The sequence below is a fragment of the Candida pseudojiufengensis genome, assembly GCF_024610245.1.
Source record: "Candida pseudojiufengensis strain CBS 10847 chromosome Unknown scaffold11, whole genome shotgun sequence".
Taxonomy (NCBI): domain Eukaryota; kingdom Fungi; phylum Ascomycota; class Pichiomycetes; order Serinales; family Debaryomycetaceae; genus Lodderomyces; species Lodderomyces pseudojiufengensis.
This window is the reverse complement of record NW_026261539.1, coordinates 390,263-410,534: the sequence shown is the minus strand read 5'-3', so window position 1 is coordinate 410,534 and position 20,272 is coordinate 390,263. Positions and strand designations below refer to the sequence as shown.

At 28.1% G+C, this 20,272-nt stretch overlaps 8 protein-coding genes across 8 annotated transcripts; 5 read left to right on the top strand and 3 right to left on the bottom strand. All coding sequences in view use genetic code 12, as the record gives it.

Moving 5' to 3' along the window:
- Positions 1-978: 978 nt before the first annotated feature.
- Positions 979-3,381, bottom strand: HAK1 (Hak1p; the record flags this gene model as incomplete). Its single annotated transcript, XM_051759885.1, has 1 exon — positions 979-3,381. The coding sequence occupies one exon, from the start codon at positions 3,379-3,381 to the stop codon at positions 979-981; it is 2,403 nt and encodes an 800-aa protein (XP_051612522.1).
- Positions 3,382-4,840: 1,459 nt separating this feature from the next.
- Positions 4,841-5,689, bottom strand: KGF55_004927 (uncharacterized protein; the record flags this gene model as incomplete). Its single annotated transcript, XM_051759884.1, has 1 exon — positions 4,841-5,689. One exon carries the CDS (start codon positions 5,687-5,689, stop codon positions 4,841-4,843), a length of 849 nt encoding a protein of 282 aa, XP_051612521.1.
- A 564-nt stretch (positions 5,690-6,253) lies between these two features.
- KGF55_004926 (chromatin-binding protein) lies at positions 6,254-8,833 on the top strand (the record flags this gene model as incomplete). The annotated part of the gene is made up of 1 exon (XM_051759882.1): positions 6,254-8,833. One exon carries the CDS (start codon positions 6,254-6,256, stop codon positions 8,831-8,833), a length of 2,580 nt encoding a protein of 859 aa, XP_051612520.1.
- Positions 8,834-9,333: 500 nt separating this feature from the next.
- On the top strand, positions 9,334-9,909 carry KGF55_004925 (peptide alpha-N-acetyltransferase complex B subunit; the record flags this gene model as incomplete). The annotated part of the gene is made up of 1 exon (XM_051759881.1): positions 9,334-9,909. One exon carries the CDS (start codon positions 9,334-9,336, stop codon positions 9,907-9,909), a length of 576 nt encoding a protein of 191 aa, XP_051612519.1.
- A 454-nt stretch (positions 9,910-10,363) lies between these two features.
- KGF55_004924 (uncharacterized protein) lies at positions 10,364-12,073 on the top strand (the record flags this gene model as incomplete). The annotated part of the gene is made up of 1 exon (XM_051759880.1): positions 10,364-12,073. One exon carries the CDS (start codon positions 10,364-10,366, stop codon positions 12,071-12,073), a length of 1,710 nt encoding a protein of 569 aa, XP_051612518.1.
- Positions 12,074-13,621: 1,548 nt separating this feature from the next.
- KGF55_004923 (uncharacterized protein) lies at positions 13,622-15,919 on the top strand (the record flags this gene model as incomplete). The annotated part of the gene is made up of 1 exon (XM_051759879.1): positions 13,622-15,919. One exon carries the CDS (start codon positions 13,622-13,624, stop codon positions 15,917-15,919), a length of 2,298 nt encoding a protein of 765 aa, XP_051612517.1.
- A 203-nt stretch (positions 15,920-16,122) lies between these two features.
- VPS34 (phosphatidylinositol 3-kinase) lies at positions 16,123-19,257 on the top strand (the record flags this gene model as incomplete). Its single annotated transcript, XM_051759878.1, has 1 exon — positions 16,123-19,257. The coding sequence occupies one exon, from the start codon at positions 16,123-16,125 to the stop codon at positions 19,255-19,257; it is 3,135 nt and encodes a 1,044-aa protein (XP_051612516.1).
- A 62-nt stretch (positions 19,258-19,319) lies between these two features.
- Positions 19,320-20,255, bottom strand: PHO15 (4-nitrophenylphosphatase; the record flags this gene model as incomplete). The annotated part of the gene is made up of 1 exon (XM_051759877.1): positions 19,320-20,255. One exon carries the CDS (start codon positions 20,253-20,255, stop codon positions 19,320-19,322), a length of 936 nt encoding a protein of 311 aa, XP_051612515.1.
- Positions 20,256-20,272: the final 17 nt, after the last annotated feature.

Genomic DNA, 20,272 nt, shown 5'->3' with positions numbered 1-20,272 from the left:
TATTGATTTATATTGTTCTATGAGAATCTACTTGTATAAGTGTATAATTATATTAGTTTCTGTTATGCTTTATGGAAAAATAGTTGATAATAATTCGAATAAATAAATAAATATAGTCTTGAAATGATGGAATTTGTTATCAGTTTAGTAATGATTTCTAAATTACAAATTGCTAATCAAATATATTGGTCTATTAGTGAAACTATAGTTGAAATGAAAGAAATGCCCAGTGTATATCCGGCGTATATATGAATCAAAATTGAGTTTGTGGGTTGAAAAAACGTTAAAATTGTGATTGATTAAATGTTTACTTTAATTTAAGAATTATTTGATTTTGCTAACACCATAAGATTTGAATTTCTTATAAAGGGAAAAAAAATGTATAAGTATATTACCGTCGGTATATTAAATTACGTAGCACGAGAGAAAGAAGAAATTTTAGTATCATTTTCGACGACATCAACATGTTTACATAGTCCACCATTATTCAAACTCTAGACACCTGATTCACCCAAAACAAGCTTTCATTAATTGTTGTTGTTTTTTTGGGTAAATCTTAACTTTAAAATTTGTATGTGATAATTATACTGTTAAGAGGTTTTGTGTAATGTTATGTCATTACCGAGGAACTTGAAACCCCACATTATTATAAAAAATTTCTATTGTGTTTCAGATATTAGGTAATACTAGTACATTTGAAACACTACCAAATGGGAGCTAAAGCAAAACAGTGGTGTAAAACTGGGTTTTCGATATACTACCCCAGTAAAAAGTTGGATAAAAGATTTATCGATTCACAGTGACTTTTCCAGAAAACCATTCATATTAATTGCATTAATCATTTGCAATCCCGTAAAGACTAATGAGTTTTCCTCGTAGTAAATTAAATTGCTTGAACTTCGAAAGAATAGAATTAACAAAAAATGGCTGCGAAAAATTTATAAATTATGACGATGAAATAAATAAATAAACCTATAGCTATATCCTAGTGACTCCTCCTATAAACACTTTATTTTTCAACTCTTCTGATTCATCATCACATTTCACAAAATCACCGTGATCTTGAGTTAATGAATTCAAAGGACTAAAAAGATAATTTATTGTAATAAATCTAACACCATATTTCAACCTTTTGCAAAAATTTAAAAACTTATTTTTGTTGTTTGCTTTAAGCTGATGACATTTAATCAAATCATTTTCAAAATAATGTAAAATAGGGTAGTTTTTATTTTGTAATTTTGAGACATCAAAATTTGGAATATTATTAATAATTCTTTTAGTTAAAGCAGATTCAATTTGTATATTTTCCATAAATCCAAATCTTAAAATACATTTAAAATGATTTTTTAATTTCATTGGAGCAATCAAAATTCTATCTTCTTCATTGACGGTTGGGATTGATAATACTCTTATACCAACAAATACAAAATTATCAGGTACTGAGACAAAATCTTTAACTATTTTGCCATATAATTGTGGTAATGTATTTGGACTTATTGCTAAAATTGATTCAAGATACATAAATCCAATACCATCATATTTTTGCAACCTTTGAATACCGAATCTTGAGTCAACATCGTCTTCGTTATACCTTGTCGTATAGTTTTCATTAACAGCACCATTATTATTTGAATTTAAATTAACCGTTATAACGTTTGATTTTGCATTGAAATACGGATATATTTCACCAATTTTAATTCTTTGACTATATTCATGGTTTACCTTCTTAGATCTTGCCCATCTCCAAACACACAAAAATGTCATAAATAAAGCAGCAACCATTAAACTAAACCATGCACCACTTTCAACTTTCTTCAAATTAGCAACAACTAAACATACCTCCAATGGTACAAAAATTGCAAAAAATAAGATTGGCCATATTATATTTGCTTTGTATACATAAAACATGCAAATAATAATCAACAGTGATGTAACCAAAAAATCTAAAGAAATACCTAAACCATAAGCTGCAGTAACATTATTACTGTTTTTGAAACCAGCGGTAGTACAAATTACACCAATCATTAATAACCAATTTACAACTGGAATATAAACTTTTTCAGCATAATGTGATGATGTATGTACAATTTTTAATCTTGGAAAACAATCTAAATTAATCAATTGTGAAACAATACTGAAAACTGATAAAATTAAAGCTTGACTTGCAATAACTGTTGATAATGTTGCTAACACAAACATGACCCAATATATTCCTGAACCAGTTCCACCAGGTAAACTTAAAAAAAAAGAATTAACCCAAGCTTCTGGATGTTCAACAATATAAGCACCTTGTCCTAAATAACAAAACATTAATGCAGGATAAACAAATGAACCCAAGGTTAATTGAACAGGTAATCTTCCAAAATGTGAAATATCTGAAAACATAGCTTCTGTACCAGTTATACTAAGCATAGCACCACTAAATAAATCGATCCCACCATTTTTCAAGAATTTAATGGCATAAAATGGAGATAAAGCAGCAAATATTGATGGATGATATTTTACAATATTATAAATCCCACAAATCATTAAACCAATCATCCATAGAAAAATGATAGGTGCAAATATGAATCCAATTTTATTTGATCCAAATTGTTGAATAATAAATAAAAAAATCAATATTACTTCTGAAACAGCCAAGACTTGATTGAATGAAGGAACAGCAATTTGAATACCACCAATTGCACTCAATACTGAAGTAGTTGGAGTTAATAATCCATCTGATATAACCAAAGAACAACCTAAAAAACAAAGACTTAAAATGAAATATTGAACAAATTTAATTAATCCAGGATTTTGTTTAATTTTTTCAATTCTTGAACTAACAGAAAAAATTGATGAAGTAGTAGTATCAGTTCTTGATAATAATTGTAAATCCAGTATATCATTTGATCCACCAGGAATTGTAACTCCCTTTGGACCAATTTGTAAAAATCTTGCAATTTTAGCATAAATTGCAACTGCTCCTCCACTTTCTCCATTTGGACCAATGACCAACACTATACAAACGTATTTGAAAATTACAATTATTGTAAATAAATAAAAAATTAATGAAACTGCTCCATAAATATCATCTTTATTTGGTGGTGAAGTTGGATATTTAATAGTGTTTAAAACATATAAAGGTGAAGTACCTAAATCACCATAAATTGCACCTAATGAACTAAAACTTAATAAAAAAATTTCTTTCCATGGTTTTTTCTTTGTAGGTTTTTTATTATGAATAGATTGATTTGTTTCATCAATAATTTCATTTTCTTCATTTTGTAATTCAGCTTCTTCTAAATTAATTTCATCATATGTATTGATACTGCATTGATCGTTTCTATCGTTTATTGATGAAATGTCCAATGTATCATCTTTAAAATCTTTTATTGACATATACTACTGAGGTTTGACTGGTGCTGACTTATAATTTAGATTTGATTTGGTTGTAAGTTTAGTATAAAAAAAAAAAGCCTCCAAAGAAAAAATGGTTAAAAAAAGTCAGATCTGAAACATCTTATATAATCCTGATTATTTTAATCATCTCGAACTTCAAACAAAGCCATTATCATTGATCTAAATGATGATAAAAAATAATTTGGATTGATATACCTAATATGGATACTGTTGATTAAAATGTATTTTTCGTGCTTTTGAAATTTTCCCCTAATTTTTGTCGATATAATTTTTAAATTTCTCAAATGTATCAAATGTTAAAATTGTTTTACAATAGTAAATGCAGATCTCACTAAAACTTTATGTATGAATCAACAACATTGTAAAGAAACATTATCTATGAGGGATTTATTTTGCAGTTATAATGAATTTTAAGTCTTGTAATAAGGTACACTTCTCATGAAGTATAAACAACAATTACTGAAATGAAATTAATTTCTTAAGTTCAATCAAGTATGAGCCAAAGCTTTGACAAACTTTTATCACTAACATTACTAGTAATTCTAGCATAATTAATTCAATAACATTAGAGATAACATTAGATATAGGTCAGGTTTTGAAAAAAAATCTCGAAGGAAGAAAGGAAGTTTCAAATTTAAACAATCATTGACGTAAATCAGATTACGAATTGTATATTAGTTAAAAACGCAAATTTTTTCATCTATTGTATAACTTAGAAAAATAAAATCTCTCAAAATTTTACTTGATTCGTCACAGCCCTACGTTATTTTTGTGAATTCAAACTATTCCCTCAAAAGTAAAATGCTTTTGAACTAACTCATTTTCGTGTTTTGAATTGCAATGTAATGGCAAATATTAGCACTGATTTCTAAGACATTATCACATCAACATACAAGGAATATTTGAGGTCAATTCGATGAAAAATGTGCCCCATATTCTTAAGTTGTAAGTCTGCATAGAAGCATAGATTTACGAGAAATTATTTTTATTCGCTCTCTATGAATTTTGCAGCCAAAACTTTTAAGAGGCTTAAGCAGAAAAAGAGAAAAATTTTCAATCAGTTCCACCGCCCTTGTCTAAATCATTCTTTTCCATTTTTTTTCATCTGTATGAAATGACCTCTGCTTCTAAATGATTACTGCATTTCAGAGTAATTTAAATTTAGCTCGAAAATTATTACTTAGTAACAAGAGAAAATCACGAAAATTTTTTATTTTAATGGAAGATCTATTTAAAGTAATTTTCAGCAATAGCCTAGTATTATTAACACTTGAGGGATTTTTTGACATTGAAAATTTCAAAAACATAATTCACAATGGCGTTGTTGTTGAGTTAAATTTAATGAGGTACTTTATCTTAAGATGGAGTTCTTATATGGCATTCAAGTAAAAGGCATCAATTCAATGATTGTTGGCAGTATACATTTTAATTTCTAAATTCACTTTATACTTGATACCTTGGTAAACTTAACAATTCTTCTAGATGGTTTCCAATCTTTATTTTTAATCTTATCTTTCAAATTAAAATTCAAATTATAATTTGAATAAATATCACTATATATTCCACTAATATTTTTCAATGGGCTAGTTTCAAATAATTTTATTCTCATAATTTCCAAACCCAAACTACATATACCTAAAACAAATTCAAATTCAGGTAAAAGATAATGATATTCTTCAATCAATAAACCTAAGATTAATAACCTTAGATTTGAATTATCCAAACCTAAAAATAAGTTATTGATTATATTTTGAACATATCTGTTGAAATATACATCGTCATATATTTTGATTAATACTCTTTGAATTTGTAATGAACAATCTATTGGTTTAATTTCATCAAATATTGATTTGAATAAAATCAAGAATTGTTGTGCATATTCAGCGTGTAATTCTTTATTATATTTCCAAGCATGTTTTATAACTATACATATATTTTCAACAACTTTCGCAGCCAATGACTCTAAGTATTGATATTGAGTCTCTAGTTCTTTCAACCAAATACATTTTGAATTATTGATGACAAAAGTATCATAATTATGATGATGCAAAGCAGGTAATGGCGCAGGAATTAATTTCAATTCTTTTAATTTGATTGACCTAGGAATCATTAGTTTATCCATTATGTTATAATTTTCACTATTATTTGAAATGTCTTTTGAGTTTTTACTTATAGCATTGTAGGAATAATATGTAGGGTGCCAATAATTTTCATCATCTATGGTCACTGATGACATAATTGCATCTATGGAGGTATATTGTGGATAAACTATTGATTTATTAAACATATTATAAAGAATATAAAGACTAATTTCTTGAATTTCTTTAGTAGCGCGTATGTATGGTGAGACTTAATCTTAGTTAGCAATATTGGAGTTCAAAATTCGTGATAAATTTCTCATGACAATTATGAAAATTGAATTGTGTAGTAACAGATCTGAAATTCAATTGTCGAGCATAATTTAGATATGCTACGCTGGTTCAATTAAATCTAAAGATGCAGATGTGATTCAAAGCAGTAGGCGACACCGTAGTCTTAAGTAGTTGAGTTATAAAGGAATTACCTGCAACAAGTTCTCATGCATGCTCATTAAACACTCTTGTGCAATACAACTGGTTTGAGGGTATTCATGGCTTTTGGTTCGCCTTGATTCATCTTTGTATAGCTTGATAATATTACCTTTTGGCTGCAAATTTAAGATCTAAACGCGTCTATAATTTGAAAATCTGATTCAAGAAATTTATATACAGGAACTTTTCACAACGCGATACACTCTTTATTATTTACTTTTTGATTTTACATCATTTACAAATTATAGAGATACTTGAACAACCCGACCACTGTCTCCATCATGTCATCTAAAGTCATTTCACTATTTTCAGATGGTAATTCATACCTATATTACCATGATCAATTAGATAGATTAATTATAGTGAATAGTGAAGGAGTAACAAAATTGGTGAATTTAAATGATTTAAATTCCCAGGCAGTTTCAATAGATACATTGGAAAATATAACAGCAATAGCTGTAAATAAATCTAACCTAGCAGTAACTACTTTGGATGGTAAATTAGAACTTATAGATTTAGTTGAAGAAAAGTCAAATGGGGTAATTTATAGAACAGAATTATCTTTAAGAGATTTAAAATTCATTAATCTGGGTAATAGAATATTATGTGGTGGAGATGATAATAAGCTTTTTGTGATAGATGTTAAGAATGAGGATAGAACTACAAGTATTATTGATATACCAGATCAATTATTAAATATTGCATATGATCAAGCGGGTGAATTATCAAGTATAAGTTTATCAGATGGATCAGTACAAGTATACTCGGTGTTTGGTGAACAATTAAACCTTATACATACATTTAATAATGTCTTGGAACCTAAGATCAATACTTCAACGACTAAATTTGATTACGAAGAGGATAAAGATGAGTTATATACTTCAAAAACTCAATGGAGTAAAGATGGAAAATATATACTTTTACCATCAATAAATAATGAAGTTGAAGTTTATGAGAGAGAAAAGAATTGGGCCCTAGTCAAATCATTCAAGGCTGACTCAAAAATTATAGATTTTGATCTAAAAGATGGTAGATTAGCTATATTGACTATGGAAAAATATGAAATTTTTAATTTTGAAAGTAAGGCTTTAATTCATCAGGATAACTTTGAATTAAAAGATGGAGCATTTCCATTAAATATAGAATGGGAAAATAAATCAAGTTTTCTTATAGGAACCACGCATGCTGATGTTTTAAGATTTAGAGATGTGGTCAAAAGTGATGGAGCCTTGTCAGCGGCTAGTTTATTCATCGATGAATTTGCAAGTGAAGATGATGAAGAGGTAAGCGATAAAGAGGAAGCGGTTGGTCGTGAAAATTTAAATGAGGAGCCATTGGGTAACAAACGTGTATTTATCGATGAGGATGACGATGGATACAACTCGATTTTAGATGATGATGATGATATTAATGAACCACCTAATAAATACTCGAATGGTAATCTTAATGGACATTCCAATGGATATTCGAATGGTCATCATAAAAGACATAAATCAAATACTCCCCAACCATCTTTCGTCACCACACCGACTTCAACCAAAATAATACCGTATTCGCCAGGTTCTACACCATTTGTTAATTTAGGTGAAACAACAGATAGAAGATATTTGACAATGAATAATATTGGATATGCATGGATTGTAATAAATAAAGAAAAATCAACAAGTAATTCCATCACTGTTTCATTTTTTGATAGATCAATAAATAATGAATATCATTTTACAGATTATCAAAATTTTGATTTGGCTTCATTGAATCATAGATCTATAATATTATCTGAAAGTTCAAAAGGTTTAATTTTTTATAAATCTCATAATAATTTAAATGATAGTGGATTGGATTCATGGGAAAAGAAAATACCTTTATTGAAAGATGAATATATAACGAGTATTGTCATAAGTAATTCAAAATCTAATAATAATACCATTGTTGTTGGAACAAACTTTGGGTATTTGAGATTTTTCAATCAATTTGGATTATGTCTAAATGTCATTAAAACTAGTCCAATTGTTACCTTAGCAGCGTCTTCAAATAATATAATATTCACTATAAATCAACTAACGAATAATGTTTATTCGTACTCAATAATTGACATAATGCAAGATTACAAATATATACAACATAATTCGATAGTACCGTTGAAAGAATCAACAAATGGATCAACATTAAATTTAATCAAAGGTATATTTTTCAATGAATTTGGTGATCCTTGTATAGTATCTGGACATGACGATACTTTACTAATTTTACAATCTTGGAGAGAAACTGGAAATGCTAAATGGATACCTATTTTAAATTGTGTTGAAAAAATTACAGAATATGGAACAAATGAAAATAAGAAAAACTGGTCATGTTGGCCATTAGGATTAATGAATGACAATCTTAATTGTTTAATATTGAAAAACAGTAATAAATTCCCTGGTTTCCCATTACCATTACCTATTGAAATTGAAATTGAAATTCCTACAAAATTAAATGGTAAAGATGCAAAAGAAGATCAAGAAATAGAACAAAATGAAGAAGAATTATTTGTAAGATCATTAACTATGGGTAAAATGTTGAATGATACATTACAAAATTTTGAAGAAGAAGAACCACAAGATCAAGAATCTGAAGAAATTTTATCAAAACTTCAAAATTATAGTATGATTTTTGATAAATCATTACTTAAATTATTTGGAGAAAGTTGTAAAAATTCAAATTTAAACAAGGCATTTAGTATTGTTAAATTAATTAAAACTGATAAAGCACTTGCTGCAGCTTTAAAAATTAGTGAAAGAATGGAATTTTTAAATTTAGCTTCTAAAATTGGTCAATTAAGGGAACAATTATTGATTGATTTGAATGATGATAGTGACTAGTTACACTGATATGTATATTATAATGAATTATTTACAGTAAAAAAATATTTTGAAAATTCTATTAAAAACCACTTTTATTTAAATTGTTTTTGAATGTAGTGAAAAATTAAAGGACTAACCCATAATGCACCAGCAATTAATCCTGCAAATTTTAAAGTGTCATAAGCGTATTGTTCTTGTAATTTCTTTTGCTCTTCTGATGGTTGACCTCCTCCGTACATATTTGATATGAGTGTTGAATGTAAGTTTTACTTTTAATTATTTGATGGCTAATTCTAATGATATCATTTTTTATTTCGTTTGAAATTTTCTTTTTTTTAATTCCTCTTCAGATTTCGATTTTGTACCATTTTCCACGGTTTTGAGTAAACGATCATACAATCTTCTTTTGAGTATTAGTGTAACACATAACACAACTCTATCACTTTCAAATCAGACCACTGTGAAGTTAGCTATATTTATTACACCTCCCGCTTTTTAGATAATTATTTTAAATAATTATGACGTCGATAAAGCCTTTCCAATTGGAAGATTTATTCAACATCAACCAAGTCAACCTAGATCCATTGACTGAAAATTTTAATATATCATTCTACTCACAATATTTGAATACATGGCCTAATCTTTTTTACAAATCAACAGAATCGACAAATAACGAAGAAGAAGTAATAAGTGGGTATATGATGGCTAAAACGGAAGGTAGTTTGTCCAAAAATGAATTACATACTCATATAACAGCTGTTACAATAAATCAAAATTATAGAAGAATAAATTTAGCATCAAAATTATGTTTACAATTAGAAAAAATATCAGAAGTTCAACAAACGTTATTTATAGATTTATTTGTTAAAGTCACCAATGAATTAGGAAGAAAATTATATGAAAAATTAGGTTATAGTATTTATCGAAGAGTTATAGGATATTATGGAAAAACAATGCCTGATGATAGAAATAAACTAGATAATGATATTGATGCATTTGATATGAGAAAAAGCTTGCAATTGGATAAAAATAAGTCAACTATTAGAGAAAATGGTGATAAAGTTTATGTGTTACCTACAGAGATATTTTTTTAAAGAAAGACGATATAAACACTTGTTTAATAAACGATTTACGAACTAGAAAAAGCATTCAACAAAGACTCAATCTGAAATATAAGAGTTTGTTGTTGTATTATAGGACTTTTCATAATAGTCAGATTTAGGTGATAATGGCTACCAAGAGATCTTAAGTAGTATGATGATATATTACTGTGTTTCCATATATTTCTAAGCGTAATGCCTCTCATATATGTAAGAGGATGGTATGAATTAGGTCGCAAGCACAAAATTCACTATACGACTCGAGGGATTGACATGGTAAAACAATTTTAATTTCTTTCGTACTCTATAGTGCTTAACTTAGATTTGTAGATGACTGATATTCTAAATATTTTGATGACACAAAATGTCAAAAGATGTATGATATAAAATGATAATTTTGCTATTCCTTCACAGCAGAAACAAGGAAAAGAAGGCAAAACTATTGGCTATGTCACAGAGGTCGCTATTTAAAGGAAAGAAATTAGATAGAGATGGTGGATTATTATCCAATTCATCATCAAGAAATCAATCAAGATCAAGAACTCCAATGAGATCAGATGATTCAGATTATGAAAGTGATTATGATGAAAATGAATTATTAAAAATTGAAGAAATATTAAGGGAGAAGCTAACTGCTTTAAATACTCAAGATATGGGAGAAGTAGGTAAAGAAGATAGAATAAGTTCAAAAGATAGAAGACAATTTGAAGCTCATCAATTAAATAATAAAAGAATTCAAGAAAATTCAAATATAAAAGATATTATTACAAGTTTAACATTTTCAAGAAGTGATATAAGTTCTCAATCTAGGGAATTATTATTGACTCAATTATATAAAATTATAATTTCAAAACCACTTGTAATATATAATGAAGAAAATATTGGAAATAAATTGAATTATGTTGATGAAGAAACTGTTTCAATATTAATAAATCAATTTACAAATAGTAATTATCGAAGTGAATTGGAATTTTTATATTTATTTAAATCTGTGATTGCATTAATTTGTTCTGATATTGAAGAATTTGGAGTATTAATATCAAATGATTTTTTAAGTCATATTCAACAATTAATTCAAGGACCTGTGAATAGTATCGTAACATCAGAAAATAAATCAAATATTATAATTGGGTATACGACATTGACATTAATATTGTACAATGATTCCTCAAGTTTTGGAATCGATGATAAAGTTTCATTATTGATGGAAATTGCAGAAGGGTATAGTGCGAGTGCAACGACTTTACAAAAACAAATTGAACTGGGAGATCGAGAGCATGCTACATTTATAACGGATAAAAACTTGGATAAGAGACTAGTTAATGAGGCAACCTCAAAAGTTTTAGCTGAAGCTTCGGTTGCCACATCTGCATTAAATGGTGTTGGGTGTCTATTGACATTGATGAAAAAAGGTTCATATTTAAATGAAATAATGGAGGACCTAATGATAAGGTTAGTACCATTATTAGACAATGACGAGAATAGAGACATTGCCAAAGCGGCGGGTAAAGTAATAGCATTGATCTATGAACTATATGATTATGGAGTTGAAAAGGTTGAAAGTAATGGAAATGAAGAAGAAGATGAAGAGTATAATTTGAATGCGCCATATTATGAGCAAGAAACGTTATGTTCCATCCTTACTAGACTACTTAATTTATCATCTAAGAAAGTTTCCAAGAAAGACAAAAAAGAAATAAGTTCAGTGTTTAGAAACATTCTAAACACCATAAGGATATATACAAACAATACTGAAAGGGAACAAGTTTACAAAGGAACAAAAGAAGGAGTAGAGTTATCTCAACAAATAATGGATTCATCTTACATTAAATTATCAAAATATAGAATAATCAAAGTAAATTCATGGTATTTATACATAAGATTAAGACATTTAAAATGGTTATTTTCATTTGGGTTACATCTGCAATTAGTGAATAATGAATCAGTAAGAGATGTTTTGAAACTGCCTGAAAATGAATATTCTTATGGAAGTTCACTTACTCAAGATTATGAATATTTTGATGATGATGATGAAAGTCTGAATCAATATCATCATACATTAAATAGTATTAATGATAAACAAAGAAGTTCTAAAAGAAAAAAGGAAAGAGTTGCAAAATTAGATGAACAATTGGAAGAATTGAATTTGAATGTATGATTAATCAACTTGGATAAAAATCAGAGAAAATTTTATTTTTTCTGTTGAATTCTCGCTTAAACTTTGGCCTACTTGAAATTTAGAAATTGGATATCGCGAGTTCGAATCTTAAATTTTTGGCTGAACAAATCTTTCTTTCCGATTTTGACCGATGCTTAAATATGTGGAATACAGGAGATAGTCGGGTCGAGTTATTCAACGGTAATAGGACGATAAATTTTCATTCTTATGCAATCAATATCAATAAACAAGTCTGAATATCGAATTGACGTTTGATCATAGTTGAATATAGTTGTATTAAGCTGTAAGATAAGTTTATGAACATTAATACAGACACTTAGTTATCGAAATCTTTCAATTACGCAGAACACCATCCTCTCTGGTGACAACTTATTCAACTTATTCTACGATACCTCGAAAGAAGTCTTCACTTTTTGTTGAAAAAGATAAATCATGCTTGAAGAACTGTATTGGTTTTTATAATCAAATCGACATTGAAGTAATTTGCCTCGAGGAGTTTGACTTGATAGACTAAAAAAATAAAATATTTTTTTCAACAGGATTTAATGCATAATGACATCATTTTGATTTATGATAACTTCTTCTTCTTCTTCGGTTAAGAATTGTTATAGAGGAAATCTCAAAACCGTTTAAATTTCTATGCTTTCATAAGGTGATAAATCAAATTTTAATACCGTTGCAATACATGGAAGCCATGTTTCGAAGGCTCGAAGACGTTTTCAAGACTTGTCATTTTCGTAAATCTTGCAAACGGTTGTTGTTTTGCTTTCATTTACGTAAAAATAGGTAAAGTCAAACACATTACTCGATCGACTTAAAATTTAATGATGTGTTGAATTATTACATGTTAACTTGAGAATTTAATTACTTGAGTTCAAGACAACGGCCTAGAGCTATATGAAAGAATACTCAATAGCATTTCGCCATCGTAACCCGGTTTTCTCGTTATCTACCCTCTTTTACCGTTTGTCGATATTTTAATATAATAGAATGTCCAATTTTGTACACTATTTACACTAAATTTTAAGCTAGTAAATTTAGATTGTTGGTTACATCATATTTTCATATTCAAATCGTTAACGCTTTTTTTTTTTTTCATAACATCAAAAGGATCAAGAAGTTATTTCATCAAAGTTGGATCAACTACACCATTCACCATTTGTCAAAGTGTACCTTATCATTTTATTAAAAGTTTAAAAAGAAAACAAGCATATTTCATTTACGAAAAGATATTCTAAAAAGTAACATATTATTTCTTTTCTTGACATTTCAACCGTTAAGATCATTATAAAACCTACAACTAAAGATTTCGGAGTAATAACCCAAACCATTTAATACATAACCAAGCATCCAAGGAACAAGTTGAATCATTCTCGAAAATCACATAAGATTCGGTACTTTGCAAATTTCATATTTAAAAATTCCAATTTTGCATCTCAAAACACGTCCCATAAGGATAATGACATATATACTTCAGCATTACAAGCAAAATATAATATAAACTAATTTCTTTATATTCGTTAAATCATGACAGAACTATATTTCCTACGTCATGCCGAACGAATAGATCATGCATTAAAACAAAATCCAGAAGCTAAACCCATAATACCAGATTATCAACCATATGATCCTTCATTAGCAGAATCAGGAATAGATCAAATTAAAACAGTAGTAGATGATATTTGTTCAACAACTAATACTTTTCAAGATAAAGAAAATTCATTAAGGAAAAATGTATTCATTCATTTTAGTCCTTATTTGAGATGTTGTCAAACAGCTGATATTTTAATAACTGAACTAAAATCAAAATTTAGTGAATTATTCCCCAATTATAAAGTAAGGTTTCAGCTATTAGGAGATTTTGCACTAAGTGAATGGGTTCATGACAAAATGGAGAATAAACCACCATTTATTGATTCAAACGATGCATATAACATGTATACTCCTAACCTTAAAACGTTAAAGAATAAAAATGCATGTTCAAATTTTAGACCAACTATTTCATTAGGTCAATATAATGGTCCTGATTTAAGTTATACAGATTATCAAGCAAGAAGTAAAGAATATTTTCAAAAATTATTAGCAACTTATGATAAGCCTTCATATATCAAAAACCAAGATATCATAATAATAGTATCTCATGGATATATGATAAATAATTTTATGTCATATTTTATTAATCATCCTATATTTGAAGAAATTCCAAGCGCTACTATAAATTTTGCCAAAAGGATAGAAAAAGATGAAATAGAAGATATAGAAGATGAATATGATCCGAAAAATTTTTATTGGAAAATGGAACAAGATGCTTTAAATATTACAAAAGAAGAGGGCGTTGATACTGTTTTAAACTTAGAAAGTGATATTGTATATTATAAAACTAATTTTATCAAAAAAAATGAATTACTAAATAAACCAAAAGAAGAACATATAAAAGACGAATATAAACCTAGAGCTTCATTCAAAATTGAATCAACTTCAGCGTCTAAAAGTGCTGATGGAAAACCACCAATACGAAATAATTATTTATGTCCAGCTGCAAAAGATTGGGTACCGAATAAAAGACATTTTAATATTAAAGCTGAATTCAAGGAAAAAGTAATGAATGATGAATCATTTAGAAGAAATTTTGATATAACACATCCACCTTCAAAACAAATTAGTCCTGATGTTTCACCAAATTCAGCACCCACCAGATCCAACTCAGTTATCGATTTATCAAAAATATTAAGTAACGAGTCAGTACAACCAATAAAATTAAAATATTCAAATACTTCTGAAATCCCTATACATAAAATAAATTCTAGAGTTAATTCACAAGTTAATTTAGCTCAATTCAATAGATCGGCAAATTCATCTGCAGAAAATTCCACAACAGACTTACCAAAATATGTATCACAATTACAAAATAGACATAGATCAAGTTCAAATCCAAATTCATCAGTTTATGTTGCTCATCATACAAAAGATTCTTATTTCCCACAAGTAATTAATAGAGTAAGATCAAACGAATCAGACATGTCAATCGATTCAATTGGTGATGGTGTAGTGGATGAAATGGATATTATAAAGGAGAATGAACCAAGTTCTCTATCTATGTCCATAGCAGCTGCAGCATCAGCTTCTGCATCAGCATCAGTTTCAGCCGCCGCTGCTGCTTCTGCAATCCCCACGACAAGAGCATCACCAATGGATACTTTAAATAGAGCAAGATCATTAAATAAAAAGAGACCAAATAATCCTTTATTTTCATCAACTTTTCAACAAAAACGATCTCAGAATCAATTACCAACTTTTGGAAAATTAATATCAAATTCAAATCATAGTAATGATGTTAGTGAAAGTAGTGATGAATCTGAAAGTGATCATGAACCAGGTGAAGATATAAGTGATAATAATAGTAATCATCGTAGTTCAAAAGAAAATATTCTGTTAGCTTTCAAATCCAATAATCATCATCATAATAATCACAAAGCTAATCATAATTATAGTCCAGGACGTGAAATTTCCGGTTCGAATTCTCCAGAATCTGTATCACCACCAAGAGCAAAACATAATAGATCAAGAAAAAATTCAATACAATTCTATTCAACTTTATCAAATGGACAAAATGGATCATCGGCAACGTCTCATCAATCACAACAACAGCAACAACATCAAAAGCCTAGACCTATATTTTATAATTTCGATACTGATGGTGATGATGATGATGATGATGAAAGTGGGAGTGATGATAGTATGTCTGACGGTTATAGTTCTTCATCCAACTTTAAAACTAAAAAGAAAGATAAAGATGATTATTTTTGGTTTGGTCAAAATAAATAGCTTTAATTAAATCCATAGAATATACGATTTTAATGTCTAGTATATCTGTAAGGGACTCGAGCGTTCATTTGGTAACATTTGATACAGATTCTGTGGTTAGTTTGGTAGCATTTACCGCTTTTTCTGATAAGGTTTAAACCATTATTGAAACCATTTCTATTTATCCAACCTATGTTTACAGTCCACAATCGTGACTCAATGATATGACCACTATTTCGCACCAACCATCAGACTCAACCCTTTCCAAAACTAAAATATCAACAACATTTGGACTCTCGAAAGATTTAAAACAACCAATAATTGTAAAGATATGTTATTTAGAATCAACTATACCTAATTCTGAATTAAAATTAGCAAAATTATCTCAAAAATTTGAAGATCCTTCAGTATTTAAAAAATTATCAAATATTTATAAGTATTCAGATTTATTTGTTAAAATTGAAGTATTTGATGGTAAAAATAATAATTTAATAAGTATACCAATTCAAACAACTTATCAATCATTTAATAATAAAAAACGATTATGGAATCAACATTTAAAATTATCAATAAATTATGATCAAATTGATTATGATTCTTATTTGAAATTTTCAATTTGGGAAATTATTGATACTAAACCTGAAATGTTTGGTTATGGATTTATGAGTTTATTTAATTTTAATACATCTACTTTAAGATGTGGATCCCAAAAAATTCCTATATTCACGAACATGGATGAAACAGTTTTGGAACAAAATGAAAAAAATATAAATTATAGAGATCAAATTGGATTGACTGATCTTGAGAAAGATTTGATAAAGTATGAAAATGGAGAGTATCCCAGAATCAATTGGTTAGATAAAATGTCCTTACCCAAAATTAACAATCTAATATCAAGTAATACGTATGATACAAGTCGAAAATATGATTATTATTTATACGTCGAATTACCACAATTTGAATTTCCAATCGTATTTTCAGATATAACATTTGATATACCGAAAATTGAGCCAGTTATTGAACCTAATATTGCTCCCGTTCCCATAAATACAATGAGTAAAATTTTAAATTCAATAGATATCCCAAAATCAACATCACAAGATAAATTCAAGCCCAAAATTCATGACCCTGATTTTCAAATTACTTCATTAAATTCTGCAACACTTAATAATACAACTCAACCTAATACCAATAATATCAATTTAGAAGATCCAATAGAATTGAAATTTCACAAATTAGAAAGAAATATAAACAATAATTCAATAATTGATAAAGATTTAAAACCATCACCACAATTAAGAGATGAATTAACTAAAATTTTATTAAAACCATCAAATGCAGAATTAAGTGATTATGAAAAAAATTTAATGTGGAAATTTCGTTATTATTTTAGTAAAATAAATTCAAATGAAATTACAACAAAATCAACTACAACAAAACTGTTTTTACCTAAATTTTTAAAATCTATAAGTTGGGAAAATGAATATGAATTAGATCATACTTTTAAAGAAATTTTACCTCTTTATTGGAGTGTAGATAAAATTCAAATTGGTGATGCTTTAGAACTTTTAGGTAATTATTTCAATCCTTATGTTCTTGGTAAATCCATTATCAAGAATGAAAATAATGAGAATTTATTAAAGACAGATCTTAAATTAAAAGATGATGAGATTAGCTTTCAAAAAATTTTTGATAATGTATGTTATTTAAGAAAATTAGCTGTTGAAAGATTAAGATTGGCAAGTAGTGAAGAATTGTTATTATATTTGTTACAATTAGTTCAAGCATTGAAATATGAGGCATTAATTTATCAAGATTTAAATGGTGAAAGCAGCGAAGAGTCTGAATTGGATTGTATGAAGTTACCATTGGCTAATTTTTTAATTGAATCAGCTGTGGAAAATGAAATATTAGGAAACTTTTTCTACTGGTATGTGAAAGTAGAAAATGAAGATCAACTTAATGCTGTACAGGGTAATATTGAATCGATTTATGGAATTATTTTAAATAAGTATATTGAATGCTTGAAGATATATTGTCATGAACATAAATTACCTTACTACAAACATTTGAAAAGACAAATTTGGTTTATTAAAAAATTGACGAATCTTGTGGAATTGATTAGATCTTCATTCAAAAAGAATGAAGCAACTGCAAAAAAAGTAGAATTTTTAAGGGATTATTTATCAGCAACCACAAACGAATTGAATAGATTTCCAGAACCATTTCCACTACCATTGGATCCAACAATAATGGTATGTGGATGTTACCCTGAAGAATCATCTGTTTTTAAATCTTCATTAGCACCACTCAAAATAACATTGAAGACCGTTGAAACTAAAAAAAAATCTGGTAATCAACATACAACTTCACAAATATTTGGACAGAAATCTAAAAAATATGGTAAATATCCTTTAATGTTTAAAATTGGTGATGACTTGAGACAAGATCAATTAGTCATTCAAATTTTGAATCTTATGGACCAATTATTAAAGAATGAAAATTTAGATTTGAAATTAACTCCGTATAAGATTTTAGCAACTAGTCCCATTGCAGGTTTAATCCAATTTGTGCCTAATGAAACTTTGGATTCGATTTTGTCTAAAAACACTCAAATCAACACAAATTCAAATAATAATACAGCTACTACAATTGCAACCACTTCATCAACTGACCAATCCCCACAAATTTCAACCAATGGTATACTAAACTATTTGAGACTACATAGTCATGATCAACAAATAGTTGAACCAATTTCTAAAAGTGTTTTGAATTCTTCATCAATTACAGATTCATCAAAAATTCCTAAACAACCAAAACAAACTGTAACATCGGATCTTGGGGTATCACCTATACTAATGGATAATTATGTCAAATCATGTGCTGGATACTGTGTTATAACGTATATCTTAGGTGTAGGAGATCGTCATCTTGATAATTTATTACTATCACCCAATGGAAAATTTTGGCATGCAGATTTCGGCTATATTTTGGGTCGAGATCCCAAACCTTTTCCTCCACTTATGAAATTACCAATACAAGTTATAGACGGAATGGGTGGTTTACAACATGAAAATTATAATATATTTAAAAATTATTGTTTTATAACTTATCAAACATTACGAAAAAATTCAAATTTGATTTTAAATCTTTTTCAATTAATGATGAATGCTAATATTCCAGATATTAAAATTGATCCAACAAGAGTTATTGAAAAAGTGGAAGAAAAATTTTGTTTAGGTATGAATGAAGAAGAAAGTATATTACATTTTCAAAATTTAATTAATGACAGTGTGAATGCTTTTTTACCTGTTGTCATTGATAGACTACATAGTTTAGCTCAATATTGGAGAGCCTAATTAAATTGAAAGTCTATATTACTTATTAGTTTGCTCTATAATATCTATGAAATATTTCCTTTTTACTTCTCATGAGTGAACTCATAAATATCACCCAACTTATTAATGTAATAGGTCGGTGATTCATTAGCATCTAACGACTTGACTCTCTCTTCTGTTTCAATACCTGTTAAAACCAACATAGTATCTAATCCACCATTCTTGCCAAATTTCATATCTGTATTCAATCTATCTCCAATCATTAAACCTTTACCTGGGTGTTCTTTTAAGCCAGGCAACTGAGCTTTAATTGAATTCATCATACTTTGATTTGGTTTACCGCATATAGCATCTGGTTGTCTACCACTAGCATATGATACAGTTTCAATAATTGAACCAGCACCAATCAATAATTTTCCATGAGATGGAAAAGTCGAGTCTATGTTTGTTGCAATGAATGGTATACTCTTATTGTCTTTTATAAGATATTGCATTGTCATTGACAACTTCAAGTAATTAATGTTGAAGCATAAACCACATAAAACACATCCTACGTTGGAGTCTATCTCATTTAACAATGGAGTATTTGGATCAAATACAATTCCATTCTCACTATATTTGGGATCAGTTCCTCCAACTGTAGTATAACCCAATTCTTTTAATTCTTTTTCAATTCCTTCTTCACCCAAGACCCAAATTTTTTTATCTTTAGGTAAATTCAATATTTTATCAATGTAAACAGCACTAGCAAAAGAAGATCCAAATATTTCAGACTTATTAATACCTGTTATTCCCATTTTAGCAAATTTTTTCAAATAATCATCTCTCGATTTTGTTGAGTTATTGGTTACAAATATAACGGTCTTATTTCTTTGTTTTAAATATGTTAAAGTTTCTTCAATTGATGGTAATAAATGATCGCCTAACCATAATACTCCATCACAATCGAATAAAAAGTAATCGTATTTGTCTAGTATTAAGTTTTGAACTTGTTGTTTATCCGTTATTTTGACTGACATGATATTTCAAAAATTGA